General features: G+C 42.2%; 1 protein-coding gene across 1 annotated transcript in view; it reads left to right on the plus strand.

The window, feature by feature from the left end:
• Positions 1 to 249: 249 nt before the first annotated feature.
• LOC133969742 (dual specificity calcium/calmodulin-dependent 3',5'-cyclic nucleotide phosphodiesterase 1A-like) overlaps positions 250 to 26,004 on the plus strand; it is a 234,058-nt gene continuing 208,303 nt past the window's right edge. The window contains exon 1 of the mRNA XM_062406389.1: positions 250 to 334. Coding sequence (XP_062262373.1) covers positions 250 to 334 — 85 coding nt within the window. The remainder of the gene's footprint in view (positions 335 to 26,004) is intronic.

Genomic DNA, 26,004 nt, shown 5'->3' on the forward strand with positions numbered 1-26,004 from the left:
CCTACAGGTGCACAGTGGCTTTAGGATTAAGAGCAAGGAGGAGGATGGGTCAGGATGCCAGCGTCCCTCCTTAACATGAGTGCTGAGTGCTCAGCAGCACCTCCACCCTCCAGCAATCACTGCCAGGGTTACAGCCTCTCAGGGGTAACATCTTATGAGTTCCCTCCTCTCCTGGGAAGCAACACTCTGCTTTCTCCACACCTATTCACTGAGAGAAAGGGATCAGAGGAGTAAATATTAAGAGCCACAATGACAGAACCAACATCTAAGAATCAGGGATTTAAAAAGTGTCGGAGTGCCACTATCAGCATTGACGGCTTCAGCTTTACTATCGGTAAAAGACTCTTTGTTACAGTATGTTTTTTTTATTTGTGTATTTGTACGTGTGTGTGTATTAGAGAGATAAATCAAGTTTTTGCTTTTGTATTGCTTAACAAATGATCCTTTTATTTACCTTATTTACAATGTTCTAAATATGCTGTATTCTGCACTGACAGCTTAAGCTATTGTTCCTGCCTCATTCAGTTATGTATCTTTATTTTTAGTGCTGTCAGTTAAACGCGTTATTAATGGTGTTAATGCAAAACCATTTTAACAACATCAATATTTTTCCTTGCGAGATTAACGCAGTGCTTCCAACTCTCACATTTTCGCCGTTTGACACACGCTTTTGGTTGGTGGTTGACTAAGTCACAATAATTTTTAAAACATAATCGTATGAGGCCGCCATGAAGTACCAGGAGCGGGCGAGTCTGTGTGTCTGTGTGTGTCCTACCCCCGCCCCCGCTCACCTGACTCAGAGAGACACAGTGAGATCAGAGCTCGTTTACGTGAAGCAGGCGCTCAGTGACTGACTGCTTCTTATCCATCGAAACAGTGAAAACACTGAATTTCGCTGGTCTCAGCTGATCAGAGATCAGCGCCTCAGCTTCTTGATCAGAGCAGAAGCTGCAGTTGGTTTACAACAAGCTTCAGTATCTGTGATCGCCTCCAGTCTGAACTGCTCACGCTTTTTGTTTTAATATTTCGCAAACTAAAATATATATTTTTAAGCTATTAGGCTGCAGCTATATGTTTTTATTATTTAAAAATAGGTTCATACATTTTCCAAAAATATGGGGAGGACTCAAATAGCCCTTCAAACTTCTGTGTTTAATTTATTTCAAAGTATGCCGACACTTGCCTGACTGCTATGTTCAGAGCAAACTTGAAAATAAGAAAATATTAAGCCATGGTTTAACTGCACTATAGGAGTCCTTGTTTGCCTGAAATGTGCACTTTATAATTTTATAATGTACCGCCCTGTTTGGCAATGTTGTTTTTCCATAAAAAGTAACATTTGCATAAAGCAGCCAACCCAATTTTCCATGTTGATAAGAGCATTAAAACCAAAACAAAATTATGGGTAAAAAAATTTAATGAAGGGACATTTAGAATACATACAAATTTGTGATTAATTTTGAGATAACTATGACAGAAATGTGATTAGTCGCGTTCAAATATTTGAATCGTTTGACAGCACTACTTTATTTTGATTTACATCACATTGTTCTCGAGCTCTACAACATGTCAGTGTAAGATATAGTTAAAAAGTTGTGTATCTGTCTATAACTGGGGCCTATTTCAGTAAATGTTCTGCTCTGTAATACACTTTGGAAACTAGATTACCGTCGTATGTCAGTCAATTTCTAAATACTTTTTTCATCTAAAGGACACTGTAACCTTTACCTTTGACAACTGAAACAATCAAAGTGAATGTTATTACCAAATTCAATGTTATTGAGCTTAAGGGAAATCCTGCAAAAAAAATAGCATTGGCTTATATAAGATCTTAACAAAGTTATTAGAATGACATCCCCTGAAAAACTCATCTGTTTACTTTGATGACTGCTAATGACATGTTGGGTTTTCCTGATGACTAGTCATGATATAACTGAAGGGCTGTCCCTATTCATGTGTAAGATTTAAAGCAATACCCACTAGGGGTAGGGCAAAGGGGTGAAATGGGATTGGGCAATAGTTATTACAAGAGAGCAATCTCTTTCACACACCAGGGACACCAGAGAAATGGGCTCTCCTTCTTTCCATGCATACAGGAGGTTGAGGTTGTATATTTGTCTGACTCAACTCCTTACAGACCACACAACTTCACAATCGACATACCCCACTCGATGTGTGACCAAAAAAGGGCCCTTTTCAACATGGCAAGTAATTTAGAGCTAGAAGAGGGGAGCAATACAAGTACTAGGGGTGGCTATGGCTGAGGGGTAGAGTGGTCGTCCTCCAACCTGAAGGTCGGCAGTTCGATCCCCAGTCTGACCCATCTGCATGCCAAAGTGTCCTTGGGCTAGTCACATGCGTATTGCAGTCTCCATCTCCTGATTTTCCCACTTGGTCTTGGCGTTGAACTGGGGGTGAGATCCAGAAGGAAGACTGACATTAATACCAAGAGCTGAACAGAAGGATTTGCATACCAGATGACATGGGCGTTACCTTAAAGCACATCTGGTGATATACAGCTGACAAAGCAAAGAACGACACTTTTATCTAACGCGCGATGCAAATTTCAGCGACTCAGTGGCGTAGTGAGATTGCCATCAGGCTAGAAGCTTATAGTGTTTCAGCTTGTTGTTTCGAATCCTGTTCAAGGTTTTTGTACTATTTTTTTTTTTTTTACCATTTAAATGTATATTGCGGTCTCAACATGATGCTGACACGGACACATGAACTTGTGAAGGGTTTTTATTTCAGCAAGACCTTCAGTAGATCACTGCACTTCACACACAGCCGCTATGTGAAAATGACGAATCTGCCACCGGCTCTGAAAAACAGCCTCAACATCTGGAATGTTGCCAGAAGCCATGCCCGCCAGTTAAACTGGAACAGCGGGTTAGCATTGCTAAGCTAGCACGCCTTGTACAAAGACACCTTGCGAATCACCTCGAACACATCTAAATAAAGTACTAAACTTTACTTACCACAGAAACGGGAGCGCAGACGTCTTTAACGTGTCCGTCAGGAGAACAAGCAGAACATCAAACCGTGTTATTTATTGGCTATGTGAGTGGAAGCTTTTTCACGGTCTCATGATGCGTTCACTTGTAGCTCATTAAAGCCGAACACACAACACACAGCACAGCTTACACTGTGACGTGACGTGAATTTCAAACATCTATATCGCTTAAACGAGGGAGTTAAAAAAAAATTCACCCCCCTCAGAGTTGTCATGAAGGAAGAACTTAGCGATTGAGACTAAAACCAAAGTTTGAGCAATGCTGCAAACGGGTTTAATTCTGCTCTAAAGTTGGGAAGCCTGTAAACACAGTCTCTTAATCCCTATGTAACACAAACCATGGTCTTACACTGCCATCTAGTGACTAAATATTGCCTGCACTTCTACCAGTTATAGGTGTTTTCATTCTTCAAACTGGAAGCCACACCACGGTCACACTGTATGATGAAAAGTTGAAAGTTTGATAACTTTAGATCTCCATTTTGTTGTGATGACGATCGTCTAAATTTTAAGTTGATCTGATGAAAGCTCTCAAAAAAGTGCATCAAAGTAAAAAAGTGAAGTATGGCCAAAATGGCCACTAAGTCCAAAATGGCTGGCTTCCTGCTGCGTTTTCATGATACACAATTGTCTTCAATTTGGTGAGGATCGGTGAATGCTAAATGAGGTGCTTTTCCGTAGGTGGCGCTCTTGAGCCATTTTGCCACACCCTTTTCAAATACTCCAGAATACGTACATTTTTACCGCCTTCGAATTTACTGACACTCCTACAACTTTTTGAGCACATTAAAGCCCTCAAAAAGCCAATTCATTTACGCGGGAGAAAAATAATAAAAATAATAATAATAATCATTTCAATTTCAATAGGGCCTCCCACCGATTTCGGTGTTCGGGCCCTAATAATAATCCTTTCAATTTCAATAGGGCCTCTCACCATTCGGTGCTCAGGCCCTAATAAGAAACATTTCAATTTCAATAGGGCCTCACACCGATTTCGGTGCTCGGGCCCTAATAATCCTTTCAATTTCAATAGGGCCTCTCATAAAAAGGACGCTGGCAACAACATACTGGTAGAACATGCGCAGGAGTTTGTTGCAGATGTTGAATGACCTAAACCTCCTCAGGAAGTAGAGCCGGCTCTGACCCTTTTTGTAGATTGCATCCACGTTGGCTGACAAGTCAAGTTTATTGTCCATATGGACTCCTAAATATTTGAAGGTGTTGACCACCTCCACACTGACTCCCTCGATGGAGACTGGATGCAGAAGAGGCTGAGACCTCCTGCAGTTCACCACCATCTCCTTGGTCTTAGTGGTGTTCAGCTGCAGGTTGTTATGTGTTCACCACTGAACAAAGTTATCCACCTGGCGTCTGTACTCCCCCTCCTGGCCATCCCTGATACATCCCACAATAGCAGAGTCGTCAGAGAACTTCTAGATGTGGCATGACTCAGAATTGTAGTTGAAGTCAGTCCTGTTCACCCTGTGGAGCGCTGGTGCTGCAAAACACAGTCTCAGAGACGTAGTCTTTCAGCCTGATGAACTGTGGTCTCTCTGTCAGGTAGTCAGTGATCCAGGATACCAGGTGGACATTCACAACCATCTGCAAGAGCTTTTCACTCAGTCGAAGGGGCTGGATGGTGTTAAAGGCTCTGGAGAAATAAAAAACATGATTCTCACAGCACATTTCCCCTTGTACAAACACAAGTGTGCCCTGCAGGGCCGGCCCTAGCACATTTGACGCCCTAGGCAAGCTTCACTCCTGGTGCCCCCCCCACAAAAAATAAATTTTCAAAACGATTTTCCACGAAAACTTAATATAAAACTAGGGCTACGTTGTAGCACTGGCGGGCCCGAGCACCCGCAGGTTGAAGCCTGTTGCGGTCGGTGTAGAGAGCGATCGATGTCTCCGCGTTGCATCCATTTTGCGCTCTGCGGCAGTAGGTCTGCCAGTAGGTGGCGCCATCACTATTATTACACACAGACATATAGATCTGTTCAAGTAGCCGCTCTGATATAGCGTGAGCAATTTTGTGTCAATTAGACAATTTTACCACAACGTAATTTTCACACTGATTAGTAGGTGGCGCTATGACCCTGAACTAATATTTATATGTGGAGCTGTTCAGATCAGTATTGTGATTATAGGTCAGTAGTTTGGAGCCGGTTGGATAATGCAGAGTGGATTAACAAAGTACTTCCTGTTTCCTGGCGAATCAGTAGGTGGCGCTATTACACTGAAGAAATATTGACACACAGAGCTGTTCAGGCTTGGACTCTGACCATGTGACAGAAGTTTTGTAGTGATAGGACAATGCACAGTGGAGTTATGATAACATCGTGTCCTTTGGCGAAGGAAAATCCTTCGTCGCACATCAATGTTTACACGGTTTGAGGAAACGTCACAATTCTGACCATGATCTAATGACTTGACTGAGCTGATTTGAGCTGTATATTGTAAATCAGCCAGGAGCAGTTCATCAAAGTATAAAACATGTCACTTCATGTTGCCACCAGGGGGCGCTGTGATTTCAAGTCATAATTTCTGTGTAGATGTCATCAGGATGGCACCCTTGTCTTACATGTCTAGTTTGGACTCGATTGGACAATGTATGTCCGAGATACAGAACCTCGTGTTTTGATGGCGTTTAAGCAAACTCAAGACGCCACGCCACGGTCACACGGTGTGACGAAAGGTCAATCTCTTAATCACTTTTTATCTCCATCTTGTTGTGATGGCACTGATCTTAATTTGAAGTTAATCTGATGAAAGCCCTGGGACAAGTGCATCAAGTAAAAATGTGGAATATGGAAAAAAAATGGCCACTTAATCCAAAATGGCGGCCTCCCTGTTTGGTCAAGCATACCTATCCAAGATATTTTTTTGTTTGTTATGAAACGACACATGTCCCGATAGATTTGTATAAATGTCGGCCATCGTAGTGCCGGGGTTGCCCTATAGGGGGCGCTGGTCAGTTTTTTTGCCACGCCCATTTCTTAAAACCATAAGAATATCTTCAGGGGGGGGCTGTTGTTACACACATGTAGTTTGAGAGAGATAGAATCATGAACACTGAAGTTACAGCAATTTCGTGTTTCACGGCGAGTTGATGAACTTTAATGCCACGCCATTCATATGGCGTTTGACGAAAAGTCACGGTAATCTTATGTCTTCATTGTCAATGTCTTGGGACCCATTTGATACAGTTTGACATGGTTGAGGTCAGTGGATGAGGAGAAATTCATCCAAGTGTAAGACAAGCAAAAAACAAGACATTTCCTGTTGCCACCAGGGGGCGCTGCGGTTTTAAGTCATCATTTATGCATAGATGTCATCAGGCGGGGACTATTGTCTTACATGTCTAGTTTGGACTTGATTGGAACATGTATGTCCGAGATACAGATGCCCGTGTTTTGATGGCGTGTAACCAATTTTTAACGCCATGCCACGGTCACACGGTGTGATAAAAAAAAAATCCCTCAATCATTTTTTATCTCCATCTTGTTGTGATGACACTCATCTGAATTTGAAGTTGATCTGATGAAAGCCCTGGGACAAGTACGTAAAAGTAAAAATGTGGGATATTGCCAAAATGGCCACTAAAAGCAAAATGGCGGACTTCCTGTTGCGTTTTTCATAATGCTCTATGAGACTTTTTTTCATGACTGGTCACGATACACCTATATCCAGATTTTGATGAAAATCCGTTATGTGGAAACCTAGGGGCTGGTTCCAGGGGGCGCTGTAGAGCCATTTTGCCACGCCCACTTCCAATTACTCCAGAATACTAAAATATCCGCAGACCTTGAATTTCCTGCAAAGTTTCATAACTTTTTGAGCATGTCTAGACCCTGAAAAAGCCCCCCAAAGGGAAATAATAATAACTAGGGCTACGTTGTAGCACTTGCGGGCCCGAGCACCCGCACGTTGAAGCCTGTTGCGGTCGGTGGAGAGAGCGATCGATGACCAAGCGCACATCATCGATCGAGCATGCACTTCTCCACGTTGCATGCGTTTTGCGCTCTGCGGCAGTAGGTTTGCCAGTAGGTGGCGCCATCACTATTATTACGCACAGACATATATATCTGTTCATGTAGGCGCTCTGATGTAGCGTGAGCAATTTTGTGTCAATTGGACAATGTTAACACAACTTAATTTTCACACTGATCAGTAGGTGGCGCTATGACCCTGAACTAATATTTATATGTGGAGCTGTTCAGATCAGTATTGTGATCATAGGTCAGTAGTTTGGAGCCGGTTGGATAATGCAGAGTGGATTAACAAAGTACTTCCTGTTTCCTGGCGAATCAGTAGGTGGCGCTATGACACTGAGGAAATATTGACACATAGAGCTGTTCAGGCTTGGACTCTGACCATGTGACAGAAGTTTTGTAGTGATAGGACAATGCACAGTGGAGTTATGATAACATCGTGTCCTTTGGCGAAGGAAAATCCTTCGCCGCACATCAATGTTTACACGGTTTGAGGAAACGTCACAATTCTGACCATGATCTAATGACTTGACTGATCTGATTTGAGCTGTATATTGTAAATCAGCCAGGAGCAGTTCATCAAAGTATAAAACATGTCACTTCCTGTAGCCATCAGGGGGCGCTGTAATTTCAAGTCATAATTTCTGTGTAGATGTCATCAGGATGGCACCCTTGTCTTACATGTCTAGTTTGGACTCGATTGGACAATGTATGTCCGAGATACAGAACCTCGTGTTTTGATGGCGTTTAATCAAACTCAAGACGCCACGCCACGGTCACACGGTGTGACGAAAGGTCAATCTCTTAATCACTTTTTATCTCCATCTTGTTGTGATGGCACTGATCTTAATTTGAAGTTAATCTGATGAAAGCCCTGGGACAAGTGCATCAAGTAAAAATGTGGAATATGGAAAAAAAATGGCCACTTAATCCAAAATGGCGGCCTCCCTGTTTGGTCAAGCATACCTATCCAAGATATTTTTTTGTTTGTTATGAAACGACACATGTCCCGATAGATTTGTATAAATGTCGGCCATCGTAGTGCCGGGGTTGCCCTATAGGGGGCGCTGGTCAGTTTTTTTGCCACGCCCATTTCTTAAAACCATATGAATATCTTCAGGGGGGGGCTGTTGTTACACACATGTAGTTTGAGAGAGATAGAATCATGAACACTGAAGTTACAGCAATTTCGTGTTTCACGGCGAGTTGATGAACTTTAATGCCACGCCATTCATATGGCGTTTGACGAAAAGTCACGGTAATCTTATGTCTTCATTGTCAATGTCTTGGGACCCATTTGATACAGTTTGACATGGTTGAGGTCAGTGGATGAGGAGAAATTCATCCAAGTGTAAGACAAGCAAAAAACAAGACATTTCCTGTTGCCACCAGGGGGCGCTGTGGTTTTAAGTCATCATTTATGCATAGATGTCATCAGGCGGGGACTATTGTCTTACATGTCTAGTTTGGACTTGATTGGAACATGTATGTCCGAGATATAGATGCCCGTGTTTTGATGGCGTGTAACCAATTTTTAACGCCATGCCACGGTCACACGGTGTGATAAAAAAAAAATCCCTCAATCATTTTTTATCTCCATCTTGTTGTGATGACACTCATCTGAATTTGAAGTTGATCTGATGAAAGCCCTGGGACAAGTACGTAAAAGTAAAAATGTGGGATATTGCCAAAATGGCCACTAAAAGCGAAATGGCGGACTTCCTGTTGCGTTTTTCATAATGCTCCATGAGACTTTTTTTCATGACTGGTCACGATACACCTATATCCAGATTTTGATGAAAATCCGTTATGTGGAAACCTAGGGGCTGGTTCCAGGGGGCGCTGTAGAGCCATTTTGCCACGCCCAATTCCAATTACTCCAGAATACTAAAATATCCGCAGACCTTGAATTTCCTGCAAAGTTTCATAACTTTTTGAGCATGTCTAGACCCTGAAAAAGCCCCCCAAAGGGAAATAATAATAATAACTAGGGCTACGTTGTAGCACTAACGGGCCCGAGCACAGGCAATTTCAAGTCTGTTGCGGTCGGGGAAGAGAGAACGTTCGATGACCAAGCGCTCGTCTCCACATTGCCTGCGTTTGCCCTGTGCGGCAAGGAAGATCGCTCCACTTCTTCTGGCCAGCCGCTGGTGCTGAACTAGAGGTAAGTAACCTTGAAACTATCCAACATAACCTATTGCTTTATCTATCATCATATGCTTACATGCCTCAAGTTTTTTGTAATATGTAATTGTTATAAAAGTTACCGTTTATTTATCACGTCTAATGAACAGATTGAAGCAAGATAACTCGACAGTCTTGTTTTGGTTGTGACATTATTTTTTTTAATGAGTTACTATCAATACGCTACACGTGTATGTTTCATGTGATAGTAACTGTTTCACCAATATTCTGATACAGGATGGTATATCCGCCATTACTATTTTCACATCGTTTATTTAGTCTGTCATGGAGTTGTAGAGTGAATTAGACAGTAGTGATAACATTATAATGTCCACACATCAGTGTTGTAAACACTTCTCCAATTAATTATATAATTATGTTTTCAAACTGAGGGAAGTGGAGAGACTTGATGTGGAATGTTATCAACAGCTCTGTGGGAGATCATCACCTTGAATATTACAGATGAGGTAGAAAGACATTTTATCTATGTGTACAATGTTGTATTTCTTTATCACGTTTTATCAAAAGCGATTTAAAGTATGTGCATTTAACCATTAGGATACAAACCCAGACCCTAGTACATCGGTTCTAGCTGAAATAAGTAGTGCTTCATAAACAACACAAAACATTCATAACAGTACGCTTCTGCTCCTCATTAATGCAGCTCCTGATGTCCCCAGCAGCAACATGGTGGAGATCTGCAGCTTCATGCTGGTCAACTGGAAGACAACTGATTAAGATTAAAAGATTAAGATTAAAATCCATTTATTCATCCCAAACACATGCACAGACATGCAAAGGCACACTCATGCAGGTAGGGAAATTTAATCGCTGCTTTTTACCCATCTGGTGCAGGACTCACAGAGCAGTGAGCGACCATGTACGGCGCTCGGGGGAGCAGATGTTGGGGGAGTGAGGTGCCTTGCTCATGGGCACTAGAGAGGGTAGGGAGACTCTTGGATTTTTGGACAGATCAATCCAGGTTCGACTTTTGTTGTCTCTCCATGGAGTCGAACCAAAGACGAACCAGAGACCTTCTCTGCCCATAGTCCAAGTTTCTGCCACTCGACCACCGCCTCTCCTCATGCATCATCAAACTAGTAATCTACACATCACTCCATGCGTTGCTCCCTTAACTACAGATGGCCTGCGAATGTCATGGAGTTTTACAGTGAATTAGACAGTTTAGGTATGATTTTAATCTCCACACATCAGTGTTGTAAACAGTTCTCAAATTAATTATAGAATTATGTTTTCACACTGAGAGAAGTGGAAAGACTTGATTTGGACTGTTATCAATAGGTCTGTGGGAGATTATCACCTTGAATAGTACTGATGAGGTAGAAAGACATTTTATGTATTTGTACAATGTTGTATTTCTTTCAGCACTTTTATCAGAAGGGACTTAAAATATGTACATTTCACCATGAGGATATAAACCAAGACCACAGTACAACAGTTCTATCTGAAATCTGTTGTGCTTTATACACAACACAAAACATTCTTTAACAGTGCGTTTTTTCTCTTCATAGATGAAGAACTGCAGCACCTGATGTCCTCAGCAGCAACATGGTGGAGATCTGATTTGATACACTTTAGATAAGAACCCAGTGTTTTATATTTCTGCTTTGCCATAAGAGACAGAACATGGTCATCACAGCTGTGTCCTTCAGGCTCGTCTGTCCCTAATAAAATGATAGGAAACATGAAAGTGATCGTCATTATTGTAGAGGAAGAGTTACATATGAACAAAGTGTGTAATCTTATTTTCTGTGGATATTCAACTGTGTATTTGAATATGCTTTTGGATTAAAACGTGCACTACCATGACAATGAATGTTTTTAATGGAGCTATTTCACATTAAAAGTATTGCATTATAATTTAATACATTATGTATTATGTGCAATACTTTGATTGTTTTTAAGTAATGAAATCAGGTCTGTACCTGGAGTCAGTGTTCAGTCTGGTTGGATTCAAGTTGTGTGTCAAGTTGGACCTTCTAGAGGAACATGAAACCAATACACAGATATGTAAAGTCATACATGGGCCAGGTTAAGTAATTAACAGACTTTTAAATGGTAAAAATAAAATATTAGTTCAAAGTTAATCAGAGCATAATCATTTCAGATTAGGAAATAGGTAGTGCATATAAGCCCACAACTCTGTATGACACTGTCTGTTCTAGTAAAGTTACAAGGCTATGACTTACTCATATTTAACAAAAGAATTCAGTGAAGTCTGTCTGAGATTAACGATTTAAATACTGAAGGTGGGAGACACGGTTATTTTTCACTGTAACACGTGACAGGACATCAACACCGTGACTCTGAATAAAGAGCCTTAAAAGACGTAGTGCTCCTTTGAACAGCTGCTCTTACAATGTGTAGCAAGTGCTAAATCTCCATTAGTATAATAGTAACAAAAATCACCCTTTACATAATTGAACATATATTTTCCATGTGAACCCCTTTAACACAGTTCAATTCAGGAGCAAAATATAATTTATACAGTATTTATTAGAGCTAGTATTAGTAAACAGATCAAACAATGGGATGTAGGTGTTCCTTCACTGACACTGTGGATCACACATCCACAGTGTCTCTTTTGCTTATCATCACAGTCAGTCAGAAGTGTCCGTTTAACTTACGTAGCAGTTGAGAGATGCTTCGTTGGAGGTAGCAGGAGCTAGCTCATAGCCAGTGCTGCTGTTGAGAGCGGCAGAGTTCACACAGGAAAAGACACGACGGACGGGGGAAAAAAGCTTTGAGTCCCACACTCTAACCTGCTGAGCGAACAACGTCCACAGTGACTCCGCCGCCGTCCTCTCATCCAGACTCGCCAACCGTTCTCCGGTTCTTCGTGATACACAGCTCCGCAGCTTGTGACGACGTAACTCATGAGGCGTTCACTTGCAGCTGTGTTAAATGCAGCTTCGTTTGTCATGGCGAGTTGAAGAAGTCTGCTGCAAAGCTATGAATAATCCGCATGATGAAAACTCACAGCAATGTTATGCCTACATTATCAATATATTGAGACCCATGTGACACAGTTTGACATGGTTTAGCAAAGTGAATGAGGAGAAATACATCCAAGTGTGAGACGTAACAAACCGAAAGCGGTCTCATGCTGCGTTCAGGGTAACTCTGTTAAAATGGGTTTCATAGGTCATGATGAGCTGATGAACTTTGATGCCACGCCATTAACAATCTGCATGATGAAAAGTCACAATAATGTTATGCCTACATTATCAATATCTTGAGACCAATTTGACACAGTTTGACATGGTTTAGTAAAGTGGCTGGAGGGAAATACATCAAAGAGTAAGATGACCAAAACAAGACATTTCCTGATGCCACCAGGGGGCGCTTTCCTTTTAAGTCATGATTTCTAGGTAGATGTCTTCCGGTCGCGACTCTTGTCTTATATGTGTAGTTTGGAGTCGATTGGACAAAATATGTCTAAGTTACAGAAGCTCGCTTATATTGGCGTTTAGTCGAACTTTGAGACCTCACCACGGTCACACGGTATGATGAAAAGTTTAAATTCTGATAACTTTAGATCTTCATCTTGTTTTGTAGAGTCTCATCTAATTTTTAAGTTGATCTGATGAAAGCTGTCTGAGTAGTACATAAAAACATAACACGTACCAAAATAAGATATTTCGCGTTACCACCAGGGGGCGCTGTGATTGTAAGTCACAATTTCTGCACCCATGTCTTCTGGTGGCGACTCTTGTCGAATGTGTCTAGTTTGGACTCAATTGGACAAAATATGTCTGAAATATGGAAGCTTGTGTTTTGATGGCGTTTCATCAAACTTTAACGCCACACCACGGTCAGACGGTTTTGCTAAAACGTAATCCTTCAATAACTTTAGATCTCCAATTTGTTGTGATGACGATCGTCTAAATTTGAAGTTGATCTGATGAAAGCTGTACGACAAGTACATCAAAGAAAAAATATGGAATATGACCAAAATGGCCACTAAAGTCAAACTGGCGGGCTTCCTGTTGCGTTATTCATAATGCACTGATGGACTTTTTTGTGCATCTAGTCATGATACACAATAATCTTTGTTTTTTTTGAGGATCGGTGAATGCTAAATGAGGGGCTTTTCCGTAGGTGGCGCTCTTGAGCCATTTTGCCACGCCCTTTTCAAAATACTCCAGAATACGTAATTTTACGCCGCCTTCGAATTTACTGCAAACTCCTACAACTTTTTGAGCACATTAAAGCCCTCAAAAAGCCAATTCATTTAAGCTAAGAAAAATAATAATAATAATAATAATAATCATTTCAATTTCAATAGGGCCTCCCACCGATTTCGGTGCTCGGGCCCTAATAATAATAACTAGGGCTACGTTGTAGCACTTGCGGGCCCGAGCACCCGCACGTTGAAGCCTGTTGCGGTCGGTGGAGAGAGCGATCGATGACCAAGCGCACATCATCGATCGAGCATGCACTTCTCCACGTTGCATGCGTTTTGCGCTCTGCGGCAGTAGGTTTGCCAGTAGGGGGCGCCATCACTATTATTACGCACAGACATATATATCTGTTCATGTAGGCGCTCTGATGTAGCGTGAGCAATTTTGTGTCAATTGGACAATGTTAACACAACTTAATTTTCACACTGATCAGTAGGTGGCGCTATGACCCTGAACTAATATTTATATGTGGAGCTGTTCAGATCAGTATTGTGATCATAGGTCAGTAGTTTGGAGCCGGTTGGATAATGCAGAGTGGATTAACAAAGTACTTCCTGTTTCCTGGCGAATCAGTAGGTGGCGCTATGACACTGAGGAAATATTGACACATAGAGCTGTTCAGGCTTGGACTCTGACCATGTGACAGAAGTTTTGTAGTGATAGGACAATGCACAGTGGAGTTATGATAACATCGTGTCCTTTGGCGAAGGAAAATCCTTCGCCGCACATCAATGTTTACACGGTTTGAGGAAACGTCACAATTCTGACCATGATCTAATGACTTGACTGATCTGATTTGAGCTGTATATTGTAAATCAGCCAGGAGCAGTTCATCAAAGTATAAAACATGTCACTTCCTGTAGCCACCAGGGGGCGCTGTAATTTCAAGTCATAATTTCTGTGTAGATGTCATCAGGATGGCACCCTTGTCTTACATGTCTAGTTTGGACTCGATTGGACAATGTATGTCCGAGATACAGAACCTCGTGTTTTGATGGCGTTTAATCAAACTCAAGACGCCACGCCACGGTCACACGGTGTGACGAAAGGTCAATCTCTTAATCACTTTTTATCTCCATCTTGTTGTGATGGCACTGATCTTAATTTGAAGTTAATCTGATGAAAGCCCTGGGACAAGTGCATCAAGTAAAAATGTGGAATATGGAAAAAAAATGGCCACTTAATCCAAAATGGCGGCCTCCCTGTTTGGTCAAGCATACCTATCCAAGATATTTTTTTGTTTGTTATGAAACGACACATGTCCCGATAGATTTGTATAAATGTCGGCCATCGTAGTGCCGGGGTTGCCCTATAGGGGGCGCTGGTCAGTTTTTTTGCCACGCCCATTTCTTAAAACCATATGAATATCTTCAGGGGGGGGCTGTTGTTACACACATGTAGTTTGAGAGAGATAGAATCATGAACACTGAAGTTACAGCAATTTCGTGTTTCACGGCGAGTTGATGAACTTTAATGCCACGCCATTCATATGGCGTTTGACGAAAAGTCACGGTAATCTTATGTCTTCATTGTCAATGTCTTGGGACCCATTTGATACAGTTTGACATGGTTGAGGTCAGTGGATGAGGAGAAATTCATCCAAGTGTAAGACAAGCAAAAAACAAGACATTTCCTGTTGCCACCAGGGGGCGCTGCGGTTTTAAGTCATCATTTATGCATAGATGTCATCAGGCGGGGACTATTGTCTTACATGTCTAGTTTGGACTTGATTGGAACATGTATGTCCGAGATACAGATGCCCGTGTTTTGATGGCGTGTAACCAATTTTTAACGCCATGCCACGGTCACACGGTGTGATAAAAAAAAAATCCCTCAATCATTTTTTATGTCCATCTTGTTGTGATGACACTCATCTGAATTTGAAGTTGATCTGATGAAAGCCCTGGGACAAGTACGTAAAAGTAAAAATGTGGGATATTGCCAAAATGGCCACTAAAAGCAAAATGGCGGACTTCCTGTTGCATTTTTCATAATGCTCCATGAGACTTTTTTTCATGACTGGTCACGATACACCTATATCCAGATTTTGATGAAAATCCGTTATGTGGAAACCTAGGGGCTGGTTCCAGGGGGCGCTGTAGAGCCATTTTGCCACGCCCAATTCCAATTACTCCAGAATACTAAAATATCCGCAGACCTTGAATTTCCTGCAAAGTTTCATAACTTTTTGAGCATGTCTAGACCCTGAAAAAGCCCCCCAAAGGGAAATAATAATAATAATAATAATAATAAAAATCCTTACAGATTCAATAGGGCCTCTCACCATTCGGTGCTCGGGCCCTAATAATAATAATAATAATAATAATAATAATAAAAATCCTTACAGATTCAATAGGGCCTCTCACCATTCGGTGCTCGGGCCCTAATAACTAGGGCTACGTTGTAGCACTTGCGGGCCCGAGCACCCGCACGTTGAAGCCTGTTGCGGTCGGTGGAGAGAGCGATCGATGACCAAGCGCACATCATCGATCGAGCATGCACTTCTCCACGTTGCATGCGTTTTGCGCTCTGCGGCAGTAGGTTTGCCAGTAGGTGGCGCCATCACTATTATTACGCACAGACATATATATCTGTTCATGTAGAGCTCTGATGTAGCGTGAGCAATTTTGTGTCAATTGGACAATGTTAACACAACTTAATTTTCACACTGATCAGTAGGTGGCGCTATGACCCTGAACTAATATTTATATGTGGAGCTGTTTAGATCAGTATTGTGATCATAGGTCAGTAGTTTGGAGCCGGTTGGATAATGCATAGTGGATTAACAAAGTACTTCCTGTTTCCTGGTGAATCAGTAGGTGGCGCTATGACACTGAGGAAATATTGACACATAGAGCTGTTCAGGCTTGTACTCTTATCATGTGACAGAAGTTTGGTAGTGATAGGACAATGCACAGTGTAATTATGAAAACATCGTGTCCTTTGGCGAAGGATGATCCTTCGCCAAACATCAGTGTTTACATGGTTTGAGGAAATGTCACAATTCTGACCTTGATTCAATGACTTGACTGAGTTAATTTGAGCTGTATATCTTAAAGCAGCCAGGAGCAGTTCATCAAAGTATAAAACATGTCATTTCCTGTAGCCACCAGGGGGCGCTGTAATTTCAAGTCATAATTTCTGTGTAGATGTCATCAGGATGGCACCCTTGTCTTACATGTCTAGTTTGGACTCGATTGGACAATGTATGTCCGAGATACAGAACCTCGTGTTTTGATGGCGTTTAATCAAACTCAAGACGCCACGCCACGGTCAAACGGTGTGACGAAAGGTCAATCTCTTAATCACTTTTTATCTCCATCTTGTTGTGATGGCACTGATCTTAATTTGAAGTTAATCTGATGAAAGCCCTGGGACAAGTGCATCAAGTAAAAATGTGGAATATGGAAAAAAAAGGGCCACTTAATCCAAAATGGCGGCCTCACTGTTTGGTCAAGCATACCTATCCAAGATATTTTTTTGTTTGTTATGAAACGACACATGTCCCGATAGATTTGTATAAATGTCGGCCATCGTAGTGCCGGGGTTGCCCTATAGAGGGCGCTGGTCAGTTTTTTTGCAACGCCCATTTCTTAAAACCATATGAATATCTTCAGGGGGGGGCTGTTGTTACACACATGTAGTTTGAGAGAGATAGAATCATGAACACTGAAGTTACAGCAATTTCGTGTTTCACGGCGAGTTGATGAACTTTAATGCCACGCCATTCATATGGCGTTTGACGAAAAGTCACGGTAATCTTATGTCTTCATTGTCAATGTCTTGGGACCCATTTGATACAGTTTGACATGGTTGAGGTCACTGGATGAGGAGAAATTCATCCAAGTGTAAGACAAGCAAAAAACAAGACATTTCCTGTTGCCACCAGGGGGCGCTGCGGTTTGAAGTCATCATTTATGCATAGATGTCATCAGGCGGGGACTATTGTCTTACATGTCTAGTTTGGACTTGATTGGAACATGTATGTCCGAGATACAGATGCCCGTGTTTTGATGGCGTGTAACCAATTTTTAACGCCATGCCACGGTCACACGGTGTGATAAAAAAAAAATCCCTCAATCATTTTTTATCTCCATCTTGTTGTGATGACACTCATCTGAATTTGAAGTTGATCTGATGAAAGCCCTGGGACAAGTACGTAAAAGTAAAAATGTGGGATATTGCCAAAATGGCCACTAAAAGCAAAATGGCGGACTTCCTGTTGCGTTTTTCATAATGCTCCATGAGACTTTTTTTCATGACTGGTCACGATACACCTATATCCAGATTTTGATGAAAATCCGTTATGTGGAAACCTAGGGGCTGGTTCCAGGGGGCGCTGTAGAGCCATTTTGCCACGCCCAATTCCAATTACTCCAGAATACTAAAATATCCGCAGACCTTGAATTTCCTGCAAAGTTTCATAACTTTTTGAGCATGTCTAGACCCTGAAAAAGCCCCCCAAAGGGAAATAATAATAATAATAAAAATCCTTACAGATTCAATAGGGCCTCTCACCATTCGGTGCTCGGGCCCTAACTAGGGCTACGTTGTAGCACTTGCGGGCCCGAGCACCCGCACGTTGAAGCCTGTTGCGGTCGGTGGAGAGAGCGATCGATGACCAAGCGCACATCATCGATCGAGCATGCACTTCTCCACGTTGCATGCGTTTTGCGCTCTGCGGCAGTAGGTTTGCCAGTAGGTGGCGCCATCACTATTATTACGCACAGACATATATATCTGTTCATGTAGGCGCTCTGATGTAGCGTGAGCAATTTTGTGTCAATTGGACAATGTTAACACAACTTAATTTTCACACTGATCAGTAGGTGGCGCTATGACCCTGAACTAATATTTATAGGTGGAGCTGTTCAGATCAGTATTGTGATCATAGGTCAGTAGTTTGGAGCCGGTTGGATAATGCAGAGTGGATTAACAAAGTACTTCCTGTTTCCTGGTGAATCAGTAGGTGGCGCTATGACACTGAGGAAATATTGACACATAGAGCTGTTCAGGCTTGGACTCTGACCATGTGACAGAAGTTTTGTAGTGATAGGACAATGCACAGTGGAGTTATGATAACATCGTGTCCTTTGGCGAAGGAAAATCCTTCGCCGCACATCAATGTTTACACGGTTTGAGGAAACGTCACAATTCTGACCATGATCTAATGACTTGACTGATCTGATTTGAGCTGTATATTGTAAATCAGCCAGGAGCAGTTCATCAAAGTATAAAACATGTCACTTCCTGTAGCCACCAGGGGGCGCTGTAATTTCAAGTCATAATTTCTGTGTAGATGTCATCAGGATGGCACCCTTGTCTTACATGTCTAGTTTGGACTCGATTGGACAATGTATGTCCGAGATACAGAACCTCGTGTTTTGATGGCGTTTAATCAAACTCAAGACGCCACGCCACGGTCACACGGTGTGACGAAAGGTCAATCTCTTAATCACTTTTTATCTCCATCTTGTTGTGATGGCACTGATCTTAATTTGAAGTTAATCTGATGAAAGCCCTGGGACAAGTGCATCAAGTAAAAATGTGGAATATGGAAAAAAAATGGCCACTTAATCCAAAATGGCGGCCTCCCTGTTTGGTCAAGCATACCTATCCAAGATATTTTTTTGTTTGTTATGAAACGACACATGTCCCGATAGATTTGTATAAATGTCGGCCATCGTAGTGCCGGGGTTGCCCTATAGGGGGCGCTGGTCAGTTTTTTTGCCACGCCCATTTCTTAAAACCATATGAATATCTTCAGGGGGGGGCTGTTGTTACACACATGTAGTTTGAGAGAGATAGAATCATGAACACTGAAGTTACAGCAATTTCGTGTTTCACGGCGAGTTGATGAACTTTAATGCCACGCCATTCATATGGCGTTTGACGAAAAGTCACGGTAATCTTATGTCTTCATTGTCAATGTCTTGGGACCCATTTGATACAGTTTGACATGGTTGAGGTCAGTGGATGAGGAGAAATTCATCCAAGTGTAAGACAAGCAAAAAACAAGACATTTCCTGTTGCCACCAGGGGGCACTGCGGTTTTAAGTCATCATTTATGCATAGATGTCATCAGGCGGGGACTATTGTCTTACATGTCTAGTTTGGACTTGATTGGAACATGTATGTCCGAGATACAGATGCCCGTGTTTTGATGGCGTGTAACCAATTTTTAACGCCATGCCACGGTCACACGGTGTGATAAAAAAAAAATCCCTCAATCACTTTTTATCTCCATCTTGTTGTGATGACACTCATCTGAATTTGAAGTTGATCTGATGAAAGCCCTGGGACAAGTACGTAAAAGTAAAAATGTGGGATATTGCCAAAATGGCCACTAAAAGCGAAATGGCGGACTTCCTGTTGCGTTTTTCATAATGCTCCATGAGACTTTTTTTCATGACTGGTCACGATACACCTATATCCAGATTTTGATGAAAATCCGTTATGTGGAAACCTAGGGGCTGGTTCCAGGGGGCGCTGTAGAGCCATTTTGCCACGCCCAATTCCAATTACTCCAGAATACTAAAATATCCGCAGACCTTGAATTTCCTGCAAAGTTTCATAACTTTTTGAGCATGTCTAGACCCTGAAAAAGCCCCCCAAAGGGAAATAATAATAATAATAATAATAATAATAATAACTAGGGCTACGTTGTAGCACTTGCGGGCCCGAGCACCCGCACGTTGAAGCCTGTTGCGGTCGGTGGAGAGAGCGATCGATGACCAAGCGCACATCATCGATCGAGCATGCACTTCTCCACGTTGCATGCGTTTTGCGCTCTGCGGCAGTAGGTTTGCCAGTAGGTGGCGCCATCACTATTATTACGCACAGACATATATATCTGTTCATGTAGGCGCTCTGATGTAGCGTGAGCAATTTTGTGTCAATTGGACAATGTTAACACAACTTAATTTTCACACTGATCAGTAGGTGGCGCTATGACCCTGAACTAATATTCATATATGGAGCTGTTCTATTCAGGATTGTGATCATAGGTCAGTAGTTTGGAGCCGGTTGGATAATGCAGAGTGGATTAACAAAGTACTTCCTGTTTCCTGGCGAATCAGTAGGTGGCGCTATGACACTGAGGAAATATTGACACATAGAGCTGTTCAGGCTTGGACTCTGACCATGTGACAGAAGTTTTGTAGTGATAGGACAATGCACAGTGGAGTTATGATAACATCGTGTCCTTTGGCGAAGGAAAATCCTTCGCCGCACATCAATGTTTACACGGTTTGAGGAAACGTCACAATTCTGACCATGATCTAATGACTTGACTGATCTGATTTGAGCTGTATATTGTAAATCAGCCAGGAGCAGTTCATCAAAGTATAAAACATGTCACTTCCTGTAGCCACCAGGGGGCGCTGTAATTTCAAGTCATAATTTCTGTGTAGATGTCATCAGGATGGCACCCTTGTCTTACATGTCTAGTTTGGACTCGATTGGACAATGTATGTCCGAGATACAGAACCTCGTGTTTTGATGGCGTTTAATCAAACTCAAGACGCCACGCCACGGTCACACGGTGTGACGAAAGGTCAATCTCTTAATCACTTTTTATCTCCATCTTGTTGTGATGGCACTGATCTTAATTTGAAGTTAATCTGATGAAAGCCCTGGGACAAGTGCATCAAGTAAAAATGTGGAATATGGAAAAAAAATGGCCACTTAATCCAAAATGGCGGCCTCCCTGTTTGGTCAAGCATACCTATCCAAGATATTTTTTTGTTTGTTATGAAACGACACATGTCCCGATAGATTTGTATAAATGTCGGCCATCGTAGTGCCGGGGTTGCCCTATAGGGGGCGCTGGTCAGTTTTTTTGCCACGCCCATTTCTTAAAACCATATGAATATCTTCAGGGGGGGGCTGTTGTTACACACATGTAGTTTGAGAGGGATAGAATCATGAACACTGAAGTTACAGCAATTTCGTGTTTCACGGCGAGTTGATGAACTTTAAGGCCACGCCATTCATATGGCGTTTGACGAAAAGTCACGGTAATCTTATGTCTTCATTGTCAATGTCTTGGGACCCATTTGATACAGTTTGACGTGGTTGAGGTCAGTGGATGAGGAGAAATTCATCCAAGTGTAAGACAAGCAAAAAACAAGACATTTCCTCATGCCACCAGGGGGCGCTGCGGTTTTAAGTCATCATTTATGCATAGATGTCATCAGGCGGGGACTATTGTCTTACATGTCTAGTTTGGACTTGATTGGAACATGTATGTCCGAGATACAGATGCCCGTGTTTTGATGGCGTGTAACCAATTTTTAACGCCATGCCACGGTCACACGGTGTGATAAAAAAAAAATCCCTCAATCACTTTTTATCTCCATCTTGTTGTGATGACACTCATCTGAATTTGAAGTTGATCTGATGAAAGCCCTGGGACAAGTACGTAAAAGTAAAAATGTGGGATATTGCCAAAATGGCCACTAAAAGCAAAATGGCGGACTTCCTGTTGCGTTTTTCATAATGCTCCATGAGATTTTTTTTCATGACTGGTCACGATACACCTATATCCAGATTTTGATGAAAATCCGTTATGTGGAAACCTAGGGGCTGGTTCCAGGGGGCGCTGTAGAGCCATTTTGCCACGCCCAATTCCAATTACTCCAGAATACTAAAATATCCGCAGACCTTGAATTTCCTGCAAAGTTTCATAACTTTTTGAGCATGTCTAGACCCTGAAAAAGCCCCCCAAAGGGAAATAATAATAATAACTAGGGCTACGTTGTAGCACTTGCGGGCCCGAGCACCCGCACGTTGAAGCCTGTTGCGGTCGGTGGAGAGAGCGATCGATGACCAAGCGCACATCATCGATCGAGCATGCACTTCTCCACGTTGCATGCGTTTTGCGCTCTGCGGCAGTAGGTTTGCCAGTAGGTGGCGCCATCACTATTATTACGCACAGACATATATATCTGTTCATGTAGGCGCTCTGATGTAGCGTGAGAAATTTTGTGTCAATTGGACAATGTTTCCGCAACTTAATTTTCACACTGATCAGTAGGTGGCGCTATGATCCTGAACTAATATTCATATATGGAGCTGTTCTATTCAGGATTGTGATCATAGGTCAGTAGTTTGGAGCCGGTTGGATAATGCAGAGTGGATAAACAAAGTACTTCCCGTTTCCTGGCGAATCAGTAGGTGGCGCTATGACACTGAGGAAATATTGACACATAGAGCTGTTCAGGCTTGGACTCTGACCATGTGACAGAAGTTTTGTAGTGATAGGACAATGCACAGTGTAGTTATGATAACATCATGTCCTTTGGCGAAGGAAAATCCTTCGCCGCACATCAATGTTTACACGGTTTGAGGAAACGTCACAATTCTGACCATGATCTAATGACTTGACTGATCTGATTTGAGCTGTATATTGTAAATCAGCCAGGAGCAGTTCATCAAAGTATAAAACATGTCACTTCCTGTAGCCACCAGGGGGCGCTGTAATTTCAAGTCATAATTTCTGTGTAGATGTCATCAGGATGGCACCCTTGTCTTACATGTCTAGTTTGGACTCGATTGGACAATGTATGTCCGAGATACAGAACCTCGTGTTTTGATGGCGTTTAATCAAACTCAAGACGCCACGCCACGGTCACACGGTGTGACGAAAGGTCAATCTCTTAATCACTTTTTATCTCCATCTTGTTGTGATGGCACTGATCTTAATTTGAAGTTAATCTGATGAAAGCCCTGGGACAAGTGCATCAAGTAAAAATGTGGAATATGGAAAAAAAATGGCCACTTAATCCAAAATGGCGGCCTCCCTGTTTGGTCAAGCATACCTATCCAAGATATTTTTTTGTTTGTTATGAAACGACACATGTCCCGATAGATTTGTATAAATGTCGGCCATCGTAGTGCCGGGGTTGCCCTATAGGGGGCGCTGGTCAGTTTTTTTGCCACGCCCATTTCTTAAAACCATATGAATATCTTCAGGGGGGGGCTGTTGTTACACACATGTAGTTTGAGAGAGATAGAATCATGAACACTGAAGTTACAGCAATTTCGTGTTTCACGGCGAGTTGATGAACTTTAATGCCACGCCATTCATATGGCGTTTGACGAAAAGTCACGGTAATCTTATGTCTTCATTGTCAATGTCTTGGGACCCATTTGATACAGTTTGACATGGTTGAGGTCAGTGGATGAGGAGAAATTCATCCAAGTGTAAGACAAGCAAAAAACAAGACATTTCCTGTTGCCACCAGGGGGCGCTGCGGTTTTAAGTCATCATTTATGCATAGATGTCATCAGGCGGGGACTATTGTCTTACATGTCTAGTTTGGACTTGATTGGAACATGTATGTCCGAGATACAGATGCCCGTGTTTTGATGGCGTGTAACCAATTTTTAACGCCATGCCACGGTCACACGGTGTGATAAAAAAAAAATCCCTCAATCATTTTTTATCTCCATCTTGTTGTGATGACACTCATCTGAATTTGAAGTTGATCTGATGAAAGCCCTGGGACAAGTACGTAAAAGTAAAAATGTGGGATATTGCCAAAATGGCCACTAAAAGCAAAATGGCGGACTTCCTGTTGCGTTTTTCATAATGCTCCATGAGACTTTTTTTCATGACTGGTCACGATACACCTATATCCAGATTTTGATGAAAATCCGTTATGTGGAAACCTAGGGGCTGGTTCCAGGGGGCGCTGTAGAGCCATTTTGCCACGCCCAATTCCAATTACTCCAGAATACTAAAATATCCGCAGACCTTGAATTTCGTGCAAAGTTTCATAACTTTTTGAGCATGTCTAGACCCTGAAAAAGCCCCCCAAAGGGAAATAATAATAATAATAATAATAATAATAATAATAATAATAAAAATCCTTACAGATTCAATAGGGCCTCTCACCATTCGGTGCTCGGGCCCTAATAATAATAATAATAATAATAAAAATCCTTACAGATTCAATAGGGCCTCTCACCATTCGGTGCTCGGGCCCTAATAAAAATCCTTACAGATTCAATAGGGCCTCTCACCATTCGGTGCTCGGGCCCTAACTAGGGCTACGTTGTAGCACTTGCGGGCCCGAGCACCCGCACGTTGAAGCCTGTTGCGGTCGGTGGAGAGAGCGATCGATGACCAAGCGCACATCATCGATCGAGCATGCACTTCTCCACGTTGCATGCGTTTTGCGCTCTGCGGCAGTAGGTTTGCCAGTAGGTGGCGCCATCACTATTATTACGCACAGACATATAGATCTGTTCAAGTAGGCGCTCTGATGTAGCGTGAGAAATTTTGTGTCAATTGGACAATGTTTCCGCAACTTAATTTTCACACTGATCAATAGGTGGCGCTATGATCCTGAACTAATATTCATATATGGAGCTGTTCTATTCAGGATTGTGATCATAGGTCAGTAGTTTGGAGCCGGTTGGATAATGCAGAGTGGATTAACAAAGTACTTCCTGTTTCCTGGCGAATCAGTAGGTGGCGCTATGACACTGAGGAAATATTGACACATAGAGCTGTTCAGGCTTGGACTCTGACCATGTGACAGAAGTTTTGTAGTGATAGGACAATGCACAGTGGAGTTATGATAACATAACTTCCTTTGGCGAAGGAAAATCCTTCGCCGCACATCAATGTTTACACGGTTTGAGGAAACGTCACAATTCTGACCATGATCTAATGACTTGACTGAGCTGATTTGAGCTGTATATTGTAAATCAGCCAGGAGCAGTTCATCAAAGTATAAAACATGTCACTTCATGTTGCTACCAGGGGGCGCTGTGATTTCAAGTCATAATTTCTGTGTAGATGTCATCAGGATGGCACCCTTGTCTTACATGTCTAGTTTGGACTCGATTGGACAATGTATGTCCGAGATACAGAACCTCGTGTTTTGATGGCGTTTAATCAAACTCAAGACGCCACGCCACGGTCACACGGTGTGACGAAAGGTCAATCTCTTAATCACTTTTTATCTCCATCTTGTTGTGATGGCACTGATCTTAATTTGAAGTTAATCTGATGAAAGCCCTGGGACAAGTGCATCAAGTAAAAATGTGGAATATGGGAAAAAAATGGCCACTTAATCCAAAATGGCGGCCTCCCTGTTTGGTCAAGCATACCTATCCAAGATATTTTTTTGTTTGTTATGAAACGACACATGTCCCGATAGATTTGTATAAATGTCGGCCATCGTAGTGCCGGGGTTGCCCTATAGGGGGCGCTGGTCAGTTTTTTTGCCACGCCCATTTCTTAAAACCATATGAATATCTTCAGGGGGGGGCTGTTGTTACACACATGTAGTTTGAGAGAGATAGAATCATGAACACTGAAGTTACAGCAATTTCGTGTTTCACGGCGAGTTGATGAACTTTAATGCCACGCCATTCATATGGCGTTTGACGAAAAGTCACGGTAATCTTATGTCTTCATTGTCAATGTCTTGGGACCCATTTGATACAGTTTGACATGGTTGAGGTCAGTGGATGAGGAGAAATTCATCCAAGTGTAAGACAAGCAAAAAACAAGACATTTCCTGTTGCCACCAGGGGGCGCTGCGGTTTTAAGTCATCATTTATGCATAGATGTCATCAGGCGGGGACTATTGTC

This window comes from Platichthys flesus, chromosome 15 (genome assembly GCF_949316205.1).
Source record: "Platichthys flesus chromosome 15, fPlaFle2.1, whole genome shotgun sequence".
Classification (NCBI taxonomy): Eukaryota; Metazoa; Chordata; class Actinopteri; order Pleuronectiformes; family Pleuronectidae; genus Platichthys; species Platichthys flesus.